Below are 21,066 nucleotides of genomic sequence, written 5' to 3' on the forward strand. Positions count from 1 at the left end.
TTTGGATGTGCCTTTCCTTATTGTCTTCTATAATAATGCTTAGCATTTGGATAGCACTTTCTGGGTGTTCAGAGTACTTCACAAACTTTATCAGGATGTCTTTACAAGAACCCTATAAGGCAGTGATTCTCAAACTTTATAGCACCGGGACCCACTTTTTAGAATGGCGAAGTGGTGTCGTGACCTGAAGTTATCAAGTAGGAAAATTTTTAACGCTTCCCATATCACAAAAAAAGTAAATAAATTAAGTATAAGTTTAAACATGTATATGTTTAAACATAAAGAAGAACCTTCCTAATCCTCCCAAGCAGTTGTAGATCTGTTTCAAAAAAATTCCCCCAAAATCCCAGTGTCCGCAATCCATTGGGATCCACACTTACCCAGGAGTAAGCCTCATTGACTGTCATTGTTAAAAGCATATACATAGTAGCCTGTCAGAAGTACAGATCATGTTTCCCCATATGCAGACACATACCATGATAGCATCAAAGTCTAATATATTAAAAATAAAATACACCTGTGTAAGACCTGTGCAAGGAATTCAGTGCACCCAAGGGTGCTTTGGGCTTTTGTGGGCTTTGCATTCCACAAAGCAAGCTGCTTTGGAAACAAAGGATGCTTTCAGAAGTAGTTTTGGTATGGGGTGGGGGAGGCCAGCTATTTAAGGGGTAAAAGTTTTTTTTTAAAATCCACTGAGAATATCAAAGCTTTCAGGCATGCCTCAAGTTGCTCTTTCTTTGATCTCTTTATGCCTTACATGTCTTATCCCACCATTCCTCTAAGGAGCTGAGAGTGATACCCATATCCCCTCCTCCTTAATCTCCATAAAAACTCTTTGCAGTTGCCTAAGTTAACCCAATTTTGCTCGACCCACAGGTGTACACATTTGATCCCTGTTAAATGGCTGAATGGGGTTTCCAGCCTGATCCCACACTCCAACCACTACACTGCCTTTCTCTTCTCTAGATCCTGGAATTTGGGGAGATGTTTGGAATATTGCTGTCCTCCTCTGTGTGTGTGTGTGTGTGTGTGTGTGTGTGTGTGTGTGTGTGTGTGAGAAACATCTGTGCAGAAGACCTAAACCACATGAATGAAAACACATGCAAGTGTATATTGAAAAACAACACGTGATGTATCCCAAATACACTGGCATCTTGCAAGATAGGCAAGCTTCCATCCCTTCTCAGCGGAATGCCCTCAAAAAGCAACATCTGTTTTGAAGATAAGTTGCTCTCCTCCACCCACTCTCAACCTGCAGTTTATCTTTTATTAACATGTTGACTAAACATTGTTTTGAAACAAAAGGTATCTCTTTACAAGTGGCTTGTTACTCCTTTTATTAGATAACTTGAATTAATTAGCTCTGCTGTTTATAGGTACCTCTGCCCCCCCTTCGGTCGATTCCACTTCAAGGTTGGTTTGTATCCATCATTTTGGTGTTGCTTTGATACCAAGCCATTGCCTGCAGTTTCTTTCTGTCAACTTGTCAAGAAAGCAGAGAAGGTTGTGCACATTGTACTTCCAAAATATTTTCTGGAGCAGCCCCGCCAAATGACTCTGGGATTATGAATTATCTTTCCCAGCTGCTCCAATATGAGTAATAATGGAGAGTCAGGAAGTACAAGCGCCTGTCAACAGGAATGCAGCCCTTCTCACTTTGGGAGAAAGCAGAAGCACCGTCAGTGCCTGGGCAGAAACGGTTGGGACGGGAACACAACTGAAATTTCACACCCTCTGGTTTTAGGCTTCCTGAGCTGAAGAATGTTGTAGCTGGTGAATGGGCTCATGGTGCATTTTGCTGGATTATCAACGAAGCTGGGAAGCCGGCACCTGCCAGGCAAGCAGTTCACAGATGAATAAAATATCCATTCTGCATGCTTGCAAGCAACAAAGGGGGCTTAATATGGGAGAAAGAGAGTGGAATTGACTTTCTTTATCCTTGCTCTGACAAATGTGTCAAAAGCACTTGCCTGCCTCATCATGCTGTGTCAACAGCCTTCAGTGACTGACAGTGAGCTCTGCATGGGTGAAAACCTTTCCCCAGCTGCAGCCAGTGTCAGTACCCAGTAAGGATGAGAAGCTGCCAGAACCCAAGGATAATGGAAGGGCCAGCGGGCCAAGCACTTGATCCTAAAACCTGGCCTTGTTCATGTTTTATTAACCAATATCTTGGACAACGAAATGCTCTGTGTACAGCTCCCAGGTATAACCAGTGGCATAGCTAGAGGGGGTGCAAAGCACTAAGTTTTGCAGGGAGCCTCACCATGGCATGCAAGGGGCCCCTCCCCCTCCCGAGCCACTCCCACTGGTGGGAACAAAACAGAGGTGAATTCAGGACGGCAGAAAGGCGTATGCTTTCATTTTGCCCCCTGGCCTGGAATGGCTCTGAAGGGGATGGCTGTGAAGCTCCCTGCAAAACTTGGTACTTTGCACCCCCTTAAGCTACGCCACTGGCTATAGCATCAGGATTCGGTGTTTGGGGTGATTCAGTGATTCAGCTGTCATGAGCCTACTATGATTGATGAGTTCAACCCTGTGTCAGTTGTCTTTATGTGGTGATGGTGGAGCAGGTCCACTAAGGTAGGAGGGAGCCCATGTAAAGCAGTTTGCCAAGGACCCCTGAAACCTGAATCAGGCCCTGTGGGGTTGCCTCTGAAAACGTTCAAAAATATTAGCTCAAAATGCCTATTTTTTTCTGGTTATTTACAAAGGACGCCAAATGGAGAATATTATTCTAAAATTATTTAGTCTACGGTGGTCACTTATTAGTTTCCAGGATTATTCCAATGCCCATATACCCTTGAAAGCTCTAAATGGATTGAAATTAGGGTATCTGAAAGACGGGCTCCTCCGTTATGTTCCCCCTTGCACACTCAGATCAATATCAAGTGGACCAGCTCCATGGCCTCCAACCATCTGAAGCTGGTTGGTAGAAAAAACAGGACTTATTCTATTGTGGCAGCCTTCTTATGGATTTCCCTTCCTAGGTTAGCCATAAAGTTTTTGCTTTATGGAGAACTGGACTCTTTAAGGATTGTATGCCTTGGCATGGAAAGTTATCTAAACTGATGATCTGGATAGCAGCGGACCTCCCCAGTCTCGCACCCAGGGCAAAGGTCCATGATGGTGCCCCCCATGGGCTGTCACCTCCCCACACACACACTAAAAGCCGCCCCCTCACTCACCTGAGGCACATGGAGCCTCGCACAACCTCCACCCATGTCGGAGAAGCCTCTCCAAGGTTCCCCGATGCTTTAAACTGTGCTTCCGCGAAACTGGAAGCACAGTTTCTGCCCCTATTGGGAGCCTCAGAGAGGCTTTCACGGGTTCCGAGGGGCTCGCACTCGGGGCTTTTGCCCCATTGGACCTTATGGCAGGTCCACCACCAAATCTGGTTGTACCGCTATACAGGAGATAGATTTTATTACCTTCAAGCCACCTTACCCTGAATGCAACCTGTGTTGATCTGCTTTCCATCTGTGGAAAGTGACCAGAAAATGGATCGCCTGTCTTCTGACTTTGCTCCTTGCACAGATTAAATGGAGCAAGGAGGAAGGTCAGAAGATAAGCAATCCATTTTCTGATCACGTTCCGCAAATGGAAAGCAGATCAACCTAGGTTGCAGAGGCAGCATTGGGCTGCATTGTGGGTCACACCACCTATAGCCTTTGTCATCAGTAGGTTGTCCAAGTAGGCTGTACTTGCCCCAGATGACAACAGGGTGCAGTCCACTAGGTTTATAGTTGTACGGTTCTGATGATGCAAGAGGGCAAGGCATGGGAGCCAAGCTGCTGGGACCGACCCTAGTGCCTTGTACATATTCAAACACATGCTGCTGAATACACCTGGAGTATTGTGTCCAGTTCTGGTCACCGCATCTCAAAAAAGACATAGTGGAAATGGAAAAGGTGCAAAAGAGAGCGACTAAGATGATTACGGGGGTGGGGCACCTTCCTTATGAGGAAAGGCTACGGCGTTTGGGTCTCTTCAGCCTAGAAAAGAGGCGTCTGAGGGGGGGACAAGATTGAGACATACAAAATTATGCAGGGGGATGGACAGAGTGGATAGAGAGACTCTCATACAAAACCAGAACCAGGGAACATCCACTAAAATTGAGTGTTGGGAGGGTTAGGACAGACAAAATAAAATATTTCTTTACTCAGCGTGTGGTTGGTCTGTGGAACTCTTTGCCACAGGATATGGTGATGGCAACTGGCCTGGACGCCTTTAAAAGGGGATTGGACAAGTTTCTGGAGGAAAAATCCATTATGGGGTACAAGACATGATGTGTATGTGCAACCGCCTGATTTTAGAAATGGGCTATGTCAGACGCAAGGGAGGGCACCAGGATGCAGGTCTCTTGTTATCAGGTGTGCTCCCTGGGGCATTTGGTGGGCCGCTGTGAGATACGGACTAGATGGGCCTGTGGCCTGATCCAGTGGGGCTGTTCTTATGTTCTTAGTTGCTGGGGTCAACAGCATGAAGGTGCAATTGTGGGGGAAAGGCGACTAGACTAGATGGACCCACTTTGGTCTGACCCAGCATGGCTCTTCTTGTGGTCCTTTGAGCTGAACCTGCACAATATCCTACTAGGCCAGGGTCCAGCTTCCTGCTCTGAGGTCCCCAGTCCAAGCTCCAGGTATCCTGAAAGTGCTTCTCCCTGCGTTGCTTCTCCTCTCACATTATGGGTGCCTGAAGATTTGCTGGGGCTCAGCATTTTAGAGCTGAAACACTTCTAACATATTGAATCAGTTCAGCAACTGGCATTCTTCCAGCGATGCAGCTTCCAGTATGAAACACCAATAAAAATTCCTAACATTCAGCTACACCGGGGACTAAAGTTTGAGTCCAAAAAGCGTGAAAAGGGCACACAGGGGCTCCTCTGCTTTGAAAAGGTGGCTTCCAGTTTGCATCATCCTTGGCTTCAGAGTCCGGCAGGGTGCGTCGTAGGTGGAGTCGCTGCAGCCCTTTGTTTGTCACACTTTCTTCAGGAAGCTCGACCTTTAAGGTCAAGTCCTCACATTTTCTTGGCATGTTGGCCCCCCAAAAGTTGACGTTTCAACACAGCTTGCCATAAAAAATTTTTTATTGGGGTGGGAAAAAAGCCTTGCAGCATTTGGACGGAAATCTATGATGACCCTATGAAAAGAAAATACAACTTTTAATAGGATAAAGCAGTAGGGATTATGTAACCGCTTTGTGAAATTCATTTGGGAGAATGTTCTCCTGTATCCTAAGCACTGGAAAGACTCCCTTCCTTTCAACAGGTTTATGGTGAAATCATTAGGTTGGTGGCTAGACCTATTTTTGTGTGTTCACACTACCCTGAACCAGTTTCAAATTCTATGCCAAGAAGAGCCAAATTCTGTAACTGCAATGAATTGGGTAAATTAAACAAACTTGGCACATTGGGTTCTTTTGCTGGTCCTGGGGAGAGAGGTAAGGAAGCTAGGCAGGGCTCTGAATTTTTGGTGTGAGAAGCTCTGTTCAGCCCCCTTCCATGATTTCATTGCATGAAGATTAGCAAACTGTGGTGCATAGCCATAAGGACTAGAAACTTACTTTAAAAAATAGCATGTATGAATTGACTTGGTTGAAAGCTGATGTGTTGCAGGTGATATGACAGCTCTGTCTGTAGTGTTTGAGGTACGTAGCAAGGACAGGTAGACAGTTGTACTCCTAAAGGTGGCAGTTTGTGGTGAAGTAAGACAAGGGTCTGTGCAGCAACTCTGGCAACAAATTTCTTGAACTGAGGAACTGAGCCTGCATTAGTTCTCCAGATCATCTCATGTGTCTGGGCTGATTTAGGTGCAGTACTCTCTCTGGCCATTATTTGGGTGGCACTGCAGTGCAGGAAAGACCAGGCCAATAGCTCCCTCTGCATGAAAGCTACTCTGGCTGTGCAGGTAGTAAGATGCCAGGACCTGACTGCGGGAGGCCCTCGTTCTCGAACACCTTCCCCCTCCCCACAGCATCTTGCATCCTCATATTGGTCACCATCACCTGCTTATCTGAACCAGCTTCCATCGAGTGTCAGTGGCCCCTTCTTTTAATTTGCTGTCCACTTCAGCCTTCTGGGTACCCTGGAATGACTGTAAAGGTTTGGGGGAACTCCATTTCTGGGGAGGGTCTAGCAAATGTCTATGCACACATACTATCTGTAAGGTCTCTAGCAGCCTCAGGAGCACAGGACCCCATTTATTATTAATACTTAATTTATTATTATTAATAAATAAAAATATTTCTTTCTATGTGACTTTTTTTGGACTTGTAAAGCTATGTGGATTGTGATTGTCATTTTAAAAAGTGGGTCCTGGTGCTAAAAAGTTTAGGAAACATTGCGTTAGAACATACATCCAATTATGTTTCCCTCCTGGGTTTGCTTTACTGGTGGGTGTCCTCAAAAGCTTAAGAGAGGTGCTAAATATAATAGCATCATGTGTGAATTTTCCCAGTGCCTCCTCGCTTTCTAGCAGCTGCATTTGGTTGACTTTCCATCTGTTTGGCTACCCCTCCAGTTCAGATTAACTAAGAGGCTTGAGCAAGAAGAAGAATGGCTGGCTAGGGGAAGAATAAAAATCAGGATAATGTTCCCATCGTAGAGTTTTGCTTAACAACTCCTCACCCCCCCACCCCCGGCCATGTATCTTTTTTTAGGAAATTCTCTGTGGGAATATCTAGAAGACATTAAATTTAACCTTTGCTAGTCCAAACAGAAGGAGGGGTGGGCATGTAAAAGGTTCTAACCTGGAATCTCTGGAAAGTTATTCATGCATATTATTGCTGGAATCCGTCCAGTGAAGAATGAGTGGGAAACTTGCTATATTTATAGAGAAATCCCCCCCTTTTTTCAAAAGCAACCAGTGCCAGTTGGCAGCATTAATTAGCATTGGCCTAATGAAGTGCACAGCCGTGCGAATATATATGTTCAATGAATGAAGCCGTTTCAACCCAGAGTTCAAAGCCACTTGCTAACAATCTCCTTTTTCCCTTAGCCTTCTGGGCATGAACACAACTGAAGGAAAGAGTCACCTTTGTAAGTGACTGGGAGGAACTGCTTTCCCAGAATTCCCTTTCAGACCTGTCTAATTTGAGGAAAGGCGTGTGTGACCTCAAACACAAGGATACCTCCTCCCCTCCCGCTGTTATACTTCTCTGCATCAAAGAGCATAGTTATTTTTCTGGACTTGTGACATCTCCTACCAGGTTTTAGTGGTTCAAGTCACTAATGAGCAGTTTTGCTTTTCAGTAGAGATGATCAGCATATCTTGCTTTGCCATTTCCCCCGTAGCTGCCTATACTCTGCTTAAGGTCCAAAGAATGGATCTGTGGTTCCATAGTAGAGCACCTGCTTTGTATGCAGAAAGGCCCAGATTAAGTCACTGGCATCTCCAAAGAGGGCTGGGAAAGGCCCCTGTCTGAAACCTTGCGGAGACAGGGACCAATAACCTGTATGAGATGACTTTGTCAATTTAAGAACCAAAGGCCATGTAATCACCTTCCAAATGCTTAACCTGCAGTTCCGAATGGCAAAAGCAAGTTGATTTTCTAGCCTTGGTAGGGCCCTGTGCCTGCGTAGGTTGTACAGATTACAGATTGTGCGGATTACAGATTGTGCAAAATGAAGAAGGTCTGTCTTTCCCCATATGAATTTGCTTGCTTACTAAGACAGGATGAAGAGGGCCACCGTGTACATCACCTTTGGAGGTTTTCTCCATGGTGGTCTTCGGGATATGGAACTCTCTGTCCCAGGAAGTCCACCTGGTTCTCTGTCTGCTTTTTTTTGGTGTGTGTTGAAGATCTGGTTAATTAGATAGACTTTTAATTAGCTAGTTTGAACTTGTCTATTTGGTTACTCTTGGTTATTGTTTTGGTTTTTCTGCTGCTGTGTTTGTTGCTTTGAATGGTACTTTTGTTGCATTTGGATTTTAGTTTATTTATGTAACCAGCCTTAAACTTTCTTCTTAATGTAAGGGGGGGATGGTAAAAACATACCTTAAATAAAATATTCACAGCTTCCTTAACTATGTATAATTGCAGCATAATAGGAGAGATAGAGATGGAGAACAAGATTAGCATTGACTCACCTACAGCCACTGAGCTTCAGGAACATAATGAAATTATCTCCAACTGAGCCAGGCCATTTGCCCACCTAGTTCAGTATTGTCTACACACTGATTGACAGCTGTTCTGTAGGGTTTTAGGGGGAGGGGGGATCTTTCCCAATCCTACCTGAATATGTTGGAGATTGAACCTGGAGTCTTCTGCATGCAAATCAGCTGTTCTACCGCTAAGCTACAGCTTTGCAGGTGTAAAGGCCAAAGAGAGTACTTCATAGTTGCCTGGTTATGAGATGAGGCTGGGCCACCTGACAATTACACTATCTTTAGCCATGACTATGGCACAACTGTAGCTTTGGAGAGCTGGTATGAAGTAATGGTAAGTGTGTTGGACTTCGACCAGAGAGATCTAGGTTCAGATCTTGCTCAGCTATGCCGTTCATCAAGTGAGCTTGGATCAATCACTATTTCTTAGTCTAATGGGGGCAGGAGGTCTGGTCTAGATGGTTGAGCCTCCATTTTCCGGAAGATCACATCCGAAGGTCGCCAGTTCGAGGCCACCGGCACCGTGCGACCTTGAAGCAGCTGACAAGCTGAGCCGAGCTATTCCATCTGCTCTGAGCGTGGGAGGATGGAGGCCAGAATGTGCAACCAGATCAAGAAAGAAACATCTGAATGTTGTGGTTTCTTGAAAGATAGAAACCTTCTTTCAAATTGTAAAAATCCCTACAGGGATTTAAATTGCCTGCCTATGTAAACCGCCTTGAATAAAGTCTAAGGAGAAATCTGAGGACCAAGAAAGGCGGTATAGAAATACCTGTAATATTATATTATTATTATTATTATTATTATTATTATTATTATTATTATTAATCTCACAGGCTTGATATGAGGATACAATGGGGCATGAGAACCTAAGAAGAGCCCTGCTGATTAGATGGATCAGAGTGACCAAAGGTCCTTTGAGTCCAGCATCCTGTTTCCCACAGTGGACAAGCAGACTCCTCTGGGAAGACCACATGTGGGTCAATAATGCAGTGGCTCCCTTCCAATGTTACTCCCCCAAAACTGTTATTCAGTGGCATGGTACTTCCGACTGTAGAGGTTTGCTCAGAACTGGTAATCAATTGCAGGCTTATCCACCATGGGTTTGTCCAATTCCCCTTTAAAGTCATCTGAGCTAGCGGCCGTTGCCACATTTAGTGGCACCAAATTTCAGACGTGAGATACGGGGAAAGGGCTGGTAGTGCAACTCTAATTAATCAAGTGAAACAGAGATTCTTAGGGCCTGAGCCTATCAGGCACAGCACTGGCAGTATGCTCGCACCACCCGCTCTGTAAAAAGCACTTTTCCCATTGGTGCTCAAAACTCAGCACCAGTAGACAGGGTCTCTGTGCCAGGATGACACGTCACTTGAGCAGCCAGCAGTAAGTTTCCCCACCAGTTGGTGGAGAGACTTTCTGGGGCAGGGGTAGAACAGGGGGAAGGCACAGGAGGGTGGAATTGGGTGAAGAGAGGGTGGACTGAATGGAGGAACAGGACTGGAAGGGTGGCGGGAATGTCGGTAGCTGCTGCCACTGAATCCTATGCCCCCCTCCCACATCCAGAAGCCCAATATGAGCCTCCTTGGTTCTGCGCTGGATAAATAGCAGGCACAGATCTGAGGAGACCCATTACTGACTGTGGGGCTTGTTTTGCCTAATCCCAATCCACTGGGCCTTGTGCCCGCTTAAGGCTGATCAGTCCCCCTTGTACAACTCACCAGTGCAGCAAGCAAAAGTCAAAGTCCAGTTCCAGTCCACAGATGCCAAGTAAACCAGTCCAATCAATTAGAGTTGCCAAATCAGAGTCCAGAGCCAGTAAGCCAAGTTACAGTCCAAGGTCAGGTTCCAGGTAGGTCAGTCAAATCCGTCAGGGTATCCAAGTCCAAAGCCAAAGTCCAGTCACAATCCACAGTCAGATTCCAACTTCAATAAGCCAAGTCAGTCTCCTCTCCAACCTACATTCCTTCAAAGCCCACAAACCCTTCCTGCCTCAGGTGCTCCTTATATCCCTGAGGGCCCTATTGCCTTCCAGTGGCTGCAGCTGTGCAGCACACTCTGCTGAATGCCCAGGCCTTACCCTTTAAGGGGCCACTGCTGACACCACATCTACCTCCTCGCCACTTCTTCCAGATACCAATACAGGGCTCAACATGGGGTAAGGGAATTTTTGCTCTCTTACCTTGAAGAGGGTCTGGTGGCCGTGCCAGCCCCACAGGATACAGCAGTGGCCATTTCAGCACTGGGTCAGCACAGGATTGGGCTGCTAGCCTCCCTGTCTGTTTTTCTTGTTGTAAATAAGATTTCCTTTTCCATCTTAGATATAGTTGACCCTGAACTGAATGATCACATTTATAGTAGTGGTTTTACTGCAAAGTACTGCTTTTGAATCCAGCATTCTCTTAAGCTCAGAAGCTGGCCTTGTTTCCAGGTCTTTACATAAAGGCATGGTTTGAGGTTGTTGGCTTCTGTGCTCGCTCTGTAACTTGTGATTGCCTGGTGTTAGCATTGCACCCCATGTTGAGTTATTTACCTCGCCAAAGCCGAAAGATTCCTTTCCATTAAGCGTGCAGTGACAGACAGCAACCCTCAGTTCTTTGTCAAACTGCTGACTTGGGTGACAATACAGTGTGTTTGAAGCTCTGAAACAGCTAGATCCTCTTACCTGATAAAGCAGCACTGTATGTTATCTGTGCTGAACACATGGAGAACTGAAGGTGTGATTTTATCCAGATTGGGGCCAAAGAATTGTAGCAGCACAAGAGGCAGAGTGAGTGATGAAATCTAGCCAAAAGGGAATGAAGTGAGAATGTAGGGAAGCAAGCCTGCATAAGGGCAGGTGTTAGGAAGCAGGCAGGCAGAGAGGCCTAAATAAGGCCAGGGAACTGCACTAACAAGGTCAAAGTCTTACTTATTACTTATTACCAGGCCAAGTCAGGAGGAGCCATTGGGCTGCTTGGGGGTGAAGCCATGCTGAAAATCATGCCCTTTTTGCCGTGTCCTACATCACCCATTTGTTTTTCTCTTGTGACAGCATGGGGATGAGCCATGACGATGACCATTTGTCCTGCGCTGGGAGATCTCACATCATGTCTGGAGAATGGGTGAAGGGGAGGAACCCCAGTGACCTCTCCTGGTCTTCCTGCAGTCGTGACGACCTTGAAAAGTTTCTCAAGTAAGGACATTGCAGGCCACAAAGCCTTTGAATCACAAGACACCAGTCTCTTGGCTTCTCGGCAGAAATGATGAGCAATTTCTAAGGGTGGGTGCTGGAAAGTAGACTCTGCTTCCTTTTGCATCTTGGGCTTTGCAAAAATTGCTGGCAGGAGAACAGAAACTTTTGATACCCCAGTTTCAGCACCTTGATAGGTTTTTGAAAAGAATCCCAGCTTAGCCATATTTTTCAGATCAAACCTTGCCAGCATTTTTTTTCTTTTTTTTTGACAATAGTTTGGATGCTTTTGAATAATTCTTTCTGTTTGAAAGAAACATTCAGTTCTCTGCCTTTGGAACATTTTTTTATTAAAATAACAGAGAAACTTCTCAGGAGATGCCTCTTCATCTTCAAGCCAAACCGAGCTTGAGAAATCACAGTCTTGCTTCTCTCGCCTACCATCATGCCCAATAGGATTTACCTTGTGTTGCAGTGTTGTAGTAGTCCACATTTTCCTGTCCCTGTTCCACATCAATGACAGCCAATGCTAGTACAGGTTGGTCCTTAGCATCCATGGGGGTTCCATTTCCAGAACCTCCGTAAATGCAGAAAACCCCCAGTAATGAAATCCACGGTCCTGACCTGTTTTCTGAGGCATGGAGACGTCATGCACAACATCCCTATGCTTCAAAATGCTTACCAGAGCCTTTTAGCAGGCACTTCCAGAAATACTTGCTTGAAAGCTCTGGCAGGTATTTTGAGGCATGGGGTAGACGCTTCTGCCCTCCCTGTGACTCAGAAGATCTCCCAGCTATAGCCTCTGGTCTCGTCCAGGTTGTCCTCTGTGGGTCCTCCTGCCACAGGTTCAGAACCAGTGGTGGGTCAAACTTGTAGGTACCAAAACCCGCTGATAAAGAGAACCCATTGTATTGAGGGAAATGCAGAATGTTGTGAACTTATGACCCAAGATAAGTTCTCTGCTAGATGTTATGCAAGAAGAGGATGGAACTAGAAACACACTTGCCATTTTTTTTTGGTGACAGTCATCACATCTAGTTTGGTCTTTACAGCTGCTGTCAAGGTCAACCCAAGGAGAATTTGGAGAAAATTTGGAGATCCTGGCCCTATGAAACTAGAGCCAGATGTTTGAGAGAACCTATCAAAATATGCATTATGTTAACTAATAAAGCTGACTGAAAGCAATTTTGACCTTCTGGAAATTTCATTATAACCTATTTTTGGAGGCCATAATCCAACAGAAAGTTAAGCATGCAGAAGCTCATTGTTTTCAGTGAGTTTAAGCATGCTTAAGACTCTGTTGGGTTGCAACTAGCATCTCTGGAATTTTGATATGAAGCTCTGGTTTTTTAATATTTTGAAATTGTCTTTATTGTTGATGCTTTTAATTTCGGTTTTTATAGATTTCAAGACTCTTTTGTCCTAGAAGAGCAGCGTGTATATTTGAAAAATAAAATCCGTAACACAGACTAGTAGCAGACTTTCAGTCAGAAAGTAAAAGTCAAATAAATACAGTAATGCACTGTTGGTTGGCATTCTTTAAGGCAGTGGTTCTCACACATTTAGCACAGGGACCCACTTTTGAAAATGAGAATCTGTCAGGACCCACCAGAAGTGATGTCATGACCAGAAGTGACATCATCAGGCAGGAAAATTTTTAACAATCCTAGGTTGCAATCCTACCCACACATACCCAGGAGTAAGTCCCATTTACTATCATACTATGTATAAGAGTATACATAGTAGCTTGTTAAAAGTACAGGTCTGTAACATTTCGCCAAATGAGGTCACATACCATGGTAGCATCAAGTCTAATATATTACAAATAAAATTTTGAGATGAATGGGGACCCACCTGAAACTGGCTCGTGACCCACCTAGTGGGTCCCAACCCACAGTTTGAGAAACACTGCTTTAAGGGGTTACCAAGCTGAAATTCCTTTAAGGCTGCAATCCTAAACACACTTACTAGGGAGTAAGCCTCATTGAACGCAATGAGACTTACATCGGAGTAAACATGCTTAGGATTGTGCTGTAAATTGCAAAAATGCAACCAGTCCATGAAATACTGATTGCCAACCATTCAGGGACCCTCACCATTCTCAAATTTCCTTCTCTTATAAAATACTTTCTTTCCTCTCCAGATCCAAGATCAGCACCTGTTTGCTTGTGATGGATCCACGGAGCCGATATTCTGTGCGACTTCCCTACAAGCTTCCAGGGATGCATTACAGTGCAGATGAGCAGTGCCAGATCCTCTTTGGGACCAATGCAACATTCTGCAAGAATATGGAGGTAAGGCGCCCCCTGGGAGGACTTCTGATTGTATGTATTTTGTTTTATATAGAATATTTTCTGCTTTTCCTTTATAGTATCCAAACAGGTTGAAAACAGAACTCAACATAAGAGCAATCCACAGTTGAGCCAAAGGTGATTTTTGCTATTTAAACTGCAGCTGCTGTTTATTTAGGTATTTATTGCAGTGAGTTGTGTTTTTTAATTGTTTCTAATTTAAGAAGGCTGTTTCCCTCTTTGCTGTGGTCTTTGGTGGTGCAGGATGGGGTTATATCAGTGTTACAGCCCTTCTTCTGCTTCTTCCTAGCTCCCTGACTCAGAATAGAGGAAAGAAGCAGCCTCTACTTCTCCCATTACGAAACCATCACAGCCAACCGAATATGTGCTCACTGGGACCCAATCCTATTCAGTTTTCCAGTGCCAGTGCAGCTATGCCAATGGGGTGTGCACTGCATCCTGTGGTGTTGGGGCAGTCATAGAGGCCTCCTCAAGGCATGAAAACATTTGCTCTAGACCTCAAGGCTGCATTTCAACTGTACCGGTGCTAGAAAGTTGGATAGGTTTGGGCCCTGGGTTTCTCAACTTCAATGAGACTTTCAGATCTTGCAGGACAATTAGACCTGGCTCTTGTGCCTTAGCAGACCCTGTTGTTTGCAGGGACTCAGTGGTTCCAAATGGGACTCATTGAACTTTCGTCACTACTCCTTCTACTCTCCAAACTGCAGCAAGTTGGCAGATAGAGCAGAAGCCATAAGATCAATTATGGATGAGGCAAAACCCAGGCAATATCCTTCTAGTGTCCTGACCACTTTCTGGACAAGAGTGACCCCTGAGAATCCAGAATTTAGACATCCTTTCTCTACTGGTCACACTAAGCATAGGAAGAATAATTCATACTTTGTTCTTCTTTTAACAAGGCAATTATTTCAGTCAGTCTTTCTCTCCCACCCTCCAATTCTCATCATAAAAATTTCAGGAACTTAAAATCTCATATAAAACAAAAAATAAGAACCATTTATATTTTTCACTGCTGCATAAATGAGATGTGCCAAATTAATAAAACTTCTGAGTGTGTTCTATAGCAGAGGGAATGAGCTTCAAGCCTTAACAGTTCTGTTTTATTTATTTTGGATCTGGAAGGCAGCTAACACAATGTGAAAACAATGAGCAAAAAGCATATTTTAAAACACCAGTTAACTAGTGTTTTCAGGGAATGTGGACCACCAAGCTCGTGGTTATTGAAAGACGCTCTCACCATGTGCATCTTTAAGGGGTATCCCAGGAAAAGCTGTTAAAATTAAGGAGATTCACAGTTACTTTCTCTTTGAGAAGCTGGTTGGCTTTTCTTTGCTTAAGCCCTCAATTTTTTTTAACTGCTGGGCCTATTGCAGTGATTTTCAAACTCTTTCCACATCAACTGCTCTGAACCCTTGAGCATGACAGGGGAGCAGGGACAGGCAGTTCAGGGGAGGCAGAACAGCCCCATCATAGTCCGTGGAAAAACCACATCATGGTCCGTGGAAAAACCACCCACTTACACATCAGGAGGTTCTCCTTACACCCGAGAAAGCAGGTGTAAGGATAGCCTTCTTGGGGGTAAGAAGAGCCTCCTCAGGTGTAAGCGGGCGGGGCAACTGTGGTGCTTTTCCATGGACTGTGATGGGGCTGTTCTGCCGCCCTTGCACTGCATGTCCCTGCAGAAGAGTCTTGTGGAGTGTCCAGTGACACACACCATCAAGCCTCATGATGTCTCTGCACCTTAGAGCAACTCTCCTACAATTGTGCATTGTGGGTGGGGGGTAATGATGGGTGTGCTCTGTTTCAGGGATTACTAACCTTCTTGCTCAAGTACTTGAGGGTGCAAGAATCTTGTTGTCTTTAAATGGGAATTTTTTGGTACCAGATTCTCCTCCTAAGTAGGGCTGAATAAGAGAGAAAATTGATACTACTGAAGAGAATGCTGTCACCCTGTGCCCCAGATGGTAATTACTAGTAATAGGGTTTAAAAGGCTGTACTTTTACATATGGGTATGGGGTGGGCGTGTGAAATAGCGTGAGCTGGACATGTGCCCTGTTCCATGCCAAGATGATTGTTTGAAGGGAAAATAGCAGCCTATAGATCTTATGTGTGCTCCAATTTACTCACCTCTGTTCTGCATCCAGGGTAACTGGATGATTTGAGCAGAAAGCTTTATATCTGCTCAGATTTTTAAAAAATGGCTACATTTCTTGTGTTCATTTTTCAGTGTAATGGCAAAAAGATGAGCCCCTTGATCCCTGCTCCAGCTGTTGTTTTTTTTAAAGATTTATAGCATCTCATTAAATAGCTTGATTCAGTGCTCTTTGACCTTGCCATTCATCCAAAGTATAACAAGTGGGGTGTGTACAGGCATAGGATTGTTGGTATGTGAGTACTGTAAATGCTAGAGCGGCAATGTTCAGTCAATGTAATATAGCTAATTTTAGTTCACTGGCTTTCAGAATGTTCTGGGGAAACCTTGAGGTTCCTTGGAAATGTATGGGGGTTCCTCAACAAGACCAGTCATGGTGAGCACTGTTGTTGTAAAGACAGCTAGCCTGTCATTTACAACCCATCTATTCGTGCAGGAGAGTGTTCAATGTCTTCTAGGTCACGCTTTTAACCCATTTTTGCCCAGCCCACAGGTGTACCCATTTAGTCCCTGTTGGGGTTGTCGGTGACATTGCAACATTGGGCAGAAATGGCTTAATTCATGCAGAGCAATGGTAAGAGTGAACATTGTGTGAATTCATTGCACACCCTAAAAGGATTCCAGGACTCCAGGATTCCCTGCAACAGTCATCTGAAAACCTCTTGGTATGGCTGAGCCTATATTGTTCCTAGTAACAATCTCTTTTTAACTTCCTACATAGCCGACGCTGGCTGTTCTTTTATTACATAGCAGGGGAATAGTGGCCATGTAACCAGCTGTGGGGAAACTGAAAGCATTCCAAGACAGCAGACAAGGCCAGCTGTCTATATACATTATATGAGGATTTGGAGTTTGCAGGAGAAGAGAGGCACCCTGTAGCGTTCTGTGAATGTGTCCATGACAAAGCAGTAAATGGGTAGTGCTTCAGAAACAGTATATATCTGATACTCTAAATATGCAATGTGGGTGTATTGTGCAGTTTTTGAGGCTGCACTACTGGGGCTCTAGAGGCCTACAGATTTGGTAAGGTCTGTAGCAAGAGCACCCTCACAGAGAAGGTCCTGCCTCTTGTTGGCTCCAGTCAGAACCTTTACATTCTTTTAAAAAACAATGGCAAACTGGTTTTTTGTTGGTTGTTTTTTTTTTTGCAAGCGTTAAGCAAAAGCAACACTGCAAACCAGTGGTTCCCAAACATTTTAGCGCCAGGACCCACTTTTTAAAACGACACTCTATCAGGATCCACCTAGCTTTATGACACTTTTAAGAAAGGAGATTTAGAAAGAAATATTTTATTTATTTATAAGTAATGATAACCAGAAAGAGAGACCCACAAACATTTATCTCCCTATATTTACAAAAACTTGCAAACTGCAAACTGTTCAGCTCCCTGCAAGTCAGTTAGCCGCTACAGTATGTGATTTTTGAATGGCTTCAGGGCTTGAGGCAATTGATCTTTCCATCATCCTTTGGTGACCCACCGAAAGTCAGGTCGCGACCCACCAGTGGGTCCCGACCCACAGTTTGGAAACCACTGCTGTAAACAGAGAATCCTAGGTGTGTAGGTGCTTTGAATTTGGAGTTCATTGCAAACAATTGTCCCTGACAAAGAAACTCTACTCCAGTGTGATGTAAACATTCATAAACACCTGTATGAAGCTGTCTTGTACTGAATGCACCAACTGGAGTTGGTCCATCCAATCCACCAATTGGTCCACAGCTGAATCCACCAATTGTTGATGGTGGCTGGCAGCAGCTCTCCATGATTCATACAAAGGTCTTTCTCGTAGTTCTGTCTGAAGTTGCCAGAGATTGAACCTGATACCGAATGTATGAAAAACAGGCATTCTGCCATTATGCTACTGACACTCTTTGTGTTGAGGGTCCTGAACAGCACTTGCGCTGGTCTTGTGGGGCCCAAACCAGGAGCCCTAGGATCAGGCAATGATCCCCTGCCCCACCAGAAGAAGAAACTACCGTTTATTCAAGCCAGGATACAACCACCACAGCCCAATATCCTCTTGGTTCTGGGAATCAGGTGATCAGAGAGTCAGTCCCAAGCCACTTCCTGCTAGTACAACTGCAAGATCTACTCAGCAATGGAAAGGGATCATCATGCTATCCCTCTGTATCAGGGTTTCTCAAACTTTGAGGGAGATTTACTCCCTCAGTAAGTTCTTGTGCGGGAAGGGCTAGGGCAACAACGTGATCCCCAGGATCGCGTTGCAAGGGGGGGGGAGAGGGGTGCTTGTGCCTTACTTTTCATGATGCTGGGCTGCAGGAGGTTGTGAATGCGCCTTCACAGCGCTCCCCGATGCTTGGAACCTGCAAAAGAAGTGGGCGCAAAGCGATCCTGGGGGTTGCATTGCTATCTCCCTCCCCTTCCCCTGCCCCTTAAAGGGATGGGGGAAGTATTACACTAACTGGTGGGTCGCGACCCACCAGTTTGAGAACCGCTGCTCTGTGTGGTTTATTCTCTTGCCAGAGCAGAGTTGTAGGCAGATTTCAGGTGGGAGCCAGGAGGTGGGAAGCAAGTGTCAAGAGACAGAGCTGGAGTTGGGAGTTAGAACCAGAGTTGAAAGATAATCAGGAAAACCCTTGTTCCTCAGTCAAAGTTCCATGCTGAAGCCTTTGTAGTCCTTCCTACAGGCATGAGAATAGGAAACAAGGATCTAGAAGGCAGACAGCAACAGTGCAGAGGGGAGATCTAGGAAAGGATGTTTGGAAAAGGGAGTGGTATAGAGAAGACAGCAGTGGCGTCACTAAGGGAGTGCGGGGGGTGTTGGGCACAGGGAGTGACACTGCTACAGGTCAAAACTTTAAAAATCTTGGTATTTTTGCGTAATACCATCATGTTATCTATCAATCGATGCATAATTTTATGCAGAATGCAATGAAACAAACCGCATTGAAATACCTCTATTCTATCAAAAGTTATAGCCAAAAAACCAGTAGGGTGGGACAGTTGTACATCGCCGTGCCCACCATCTGGGGCGTTGCTCCACCCACTGCATGGGAGGAGGTCCATCATGGGGGGTGACGGCTGGCCTCCCGCTCCGGGTGATGCAAATCCTAGTGATGCCACTGGAAGACAGCCAGGTCGGTGATTGCCAGATGTAAGGGAGGGCACCAGGATGCAAGTCTCTCATTGTCTTGTGTGCTCCCCGAGGCATCTGGTGGGCCACTGTGAGATACAGGAAGCTGGGCTAGATGGGCCTTTGGCCTGATCCAGTGGGGCTCCTCTTATGTTCTTATGAAAGGGAGAGGTGGAGGAGGCACACATTTGCGCACTGCTTTGAAATAAACAACAAAATTGCCAATCGCTGACTTTTAGATTGTTTTGATGGGGCAGGGAGAGGTGAGTGAAGGGAGGAGGGAACAATCAAACATGTAATTTCTTTTCTACTCAGCATAGGCTTTGATTTGTGTGTGTATGTTTGCAGTCCTGCTCTTCTATACTGATTTCTCCTCAGAAAATGGAACTAGAGCAAAAGAATCCGACCAGATGCTGCTGGCTTCACATGAGAGAGACTTGACAAACCCCTGCCCCACGTCACCTAACAATAGCTGACACCTCCAGCAACAATAACCGCATTTCTTTCCCGTTCTGTTGGCAGCATTTGATGTGCGCCGGCCTCTGGTGCCTCGTGGAAGGTGACACGTCTTGTAAAACCAAGCTGGACCCTCCTTTGGATGGCACGGAGTGTGGGGCAGACAAGGTAATCCGCCAATGGTGAGCAGTAGGGCCGCATTTCATAGGAGTTGCTTTTTCCAGGCTGTTTCCTGCTCAGATACCTTTTGCACATCTTGTGTAGAGAAGCCTAAGAACACATGCTTTCTGGGTGTGTTTTGTGTTGAGTCTATTACAGTTTCTAACAACTCCAGCTCTCTCTCTCTCTCTCTCTCTCTCACACACACACACACACACACACACACACACACACACACACACACACACACGTAGTACGGAGATGTGAATTCAAATCCCTGATCAGTCTGATTAGTCAGACTAATCTACCTCACTGTTATCTGGTGTGCTCCCTGGGGCATTTGGTGGGCTGCTGTGAGATATAGGAAGCTGGAATAGATGGGCCTATGGCCTGATCCAGTGGGGCTGTTCTTATGTTCTCACACCGTTATTATGGAAGTGAAAGGCAGATGATGATGGTGACCATACCCAGTGTGCAAATGGTATTTGCATTGTTTTATACTCTGTTGCTGCTTGTACACAGTATATATTAATTGTAATGGCCCAGGGCTGAAGCAAATGAAACTGAAAAGCTCATTCAGCTACTGGCCATTGCTGATACAGTTCAGAAATCCAGAGTTCAATGATGCTGGCCAGCAAAGGTGTTTTGCTGTTACTGCTGCCATTTTGTGTTTCTGAGCTGACTCATTATAGCAGGGGTGCCCAAACCCCGGCCCTGGGGCCACTTGCAGCCTACAAGGACTACCAATCAGGCCCTCAGGGAGCTCCCACTCTCCAATGAGCCTCTGGCTTGCCAGAGACTTGCTGGAGCCCACGCTGGCCTGATGCAACTGCTCTCAGCATGACGGCCAACTGTTCGACCTCTCGCATAAGCTGTGGGACAAGGGCTTCCTCCACTGCTTGCTGCTTCACATCTGTGATGCAGTAGCAGCATCGAAGGAAAGGCCGGCCTTGCTTTGTGCAAGGCCTTTTATAGGCCTATTGCAAGACCTTCATTCATTCCTATGTTCCATCTCAAATATATTCATTTATGTAAATTTATTCAAATTTAAAATGTAATTAAATCTTTTATTTCCCGGCCCCTCGACACCATATCAGAGAGATGAAGTGGCCCTCCTGCCAAAAAATTTGGACACCCCTGCATTATAGAAAAGCAGAAGCTGTCCACCTGAGCTGTGAATGCAGCAGCCTTTAAGCTTGCTTTCCTAGATTTTATTTTTCTTTATTGCATGATATATAATTTCCTGATTATTCATTCTATAAAAAATATGGAAGCATGTAACTATAACAAACCCCATAAGACTCCATATTAAATCACTTCAGCTCAAGGTCACAGAAAACGCACCTTTTTCTTTTTAAGCTATTTCTACCCAACGTTGCATATACACAACAGGGATCAACCTGTGAACTGGCAGAAATGGGTTAATAGGGTCTAGGACTTTAATCATATCACAAATCTTCATTTTGCCATCTCGATGTGTAAACTGGAACTGTGTTTTGGACATTTCGTTGACATCCCTTGGCATCCCACATCTCTACGGGAGAGATTCTGAGGTCTTCCACTGCTTCTCTGCCCCAGGGGCTCACAATAAAGCCAGGGCATAAGGAAGGTAACGGAGGA

General features: G+C 45.1%; 1 protein-coding gene across 1 annotated transcript in view; it reads left to right on the plus strand.

Moving 5' to 3' along the window:
• Nucleotides 1–21,066, plus strand: part of ADAMTS17 (ADAM metallopeptidase with thrombospondin type 1 motif 17) — a 141,922-nt gene that overhangs the window by 60,511 nt on the left and 60,345 nt on the right. The window contains exons 7-9 of the mRNA XM_066636237.1: nt 11,137–11,277; nt 13,418–13,568; nt 19,354–19,455. Coding sequence (XP_066492334.1) covers nt 11,137–11,277; nt 13,418–13,568; nt 19,354–19,455 — 394 coding nt within the window. The remainder of the gene's footprint in view (nt 1–11,136; nt 11,278–13,417; nt 13,569–19,353; nt 19,456–21,066) is intronic.

Source organism: Tiliqua scincoides, chromosome 8 (assembly GCF_035046505.1).
Source record: "Tiliqua scincoides isolate rTilSci1 chromosome 8, rTilSci1.hap2, whole genome shotgun sequence".
Lineage (NCBI taxonomy): Eukaryota > Metazoa > Chordata > Lepidosauria > Squamata > Scincidae > Tiliqua > Tiliqua scincoides.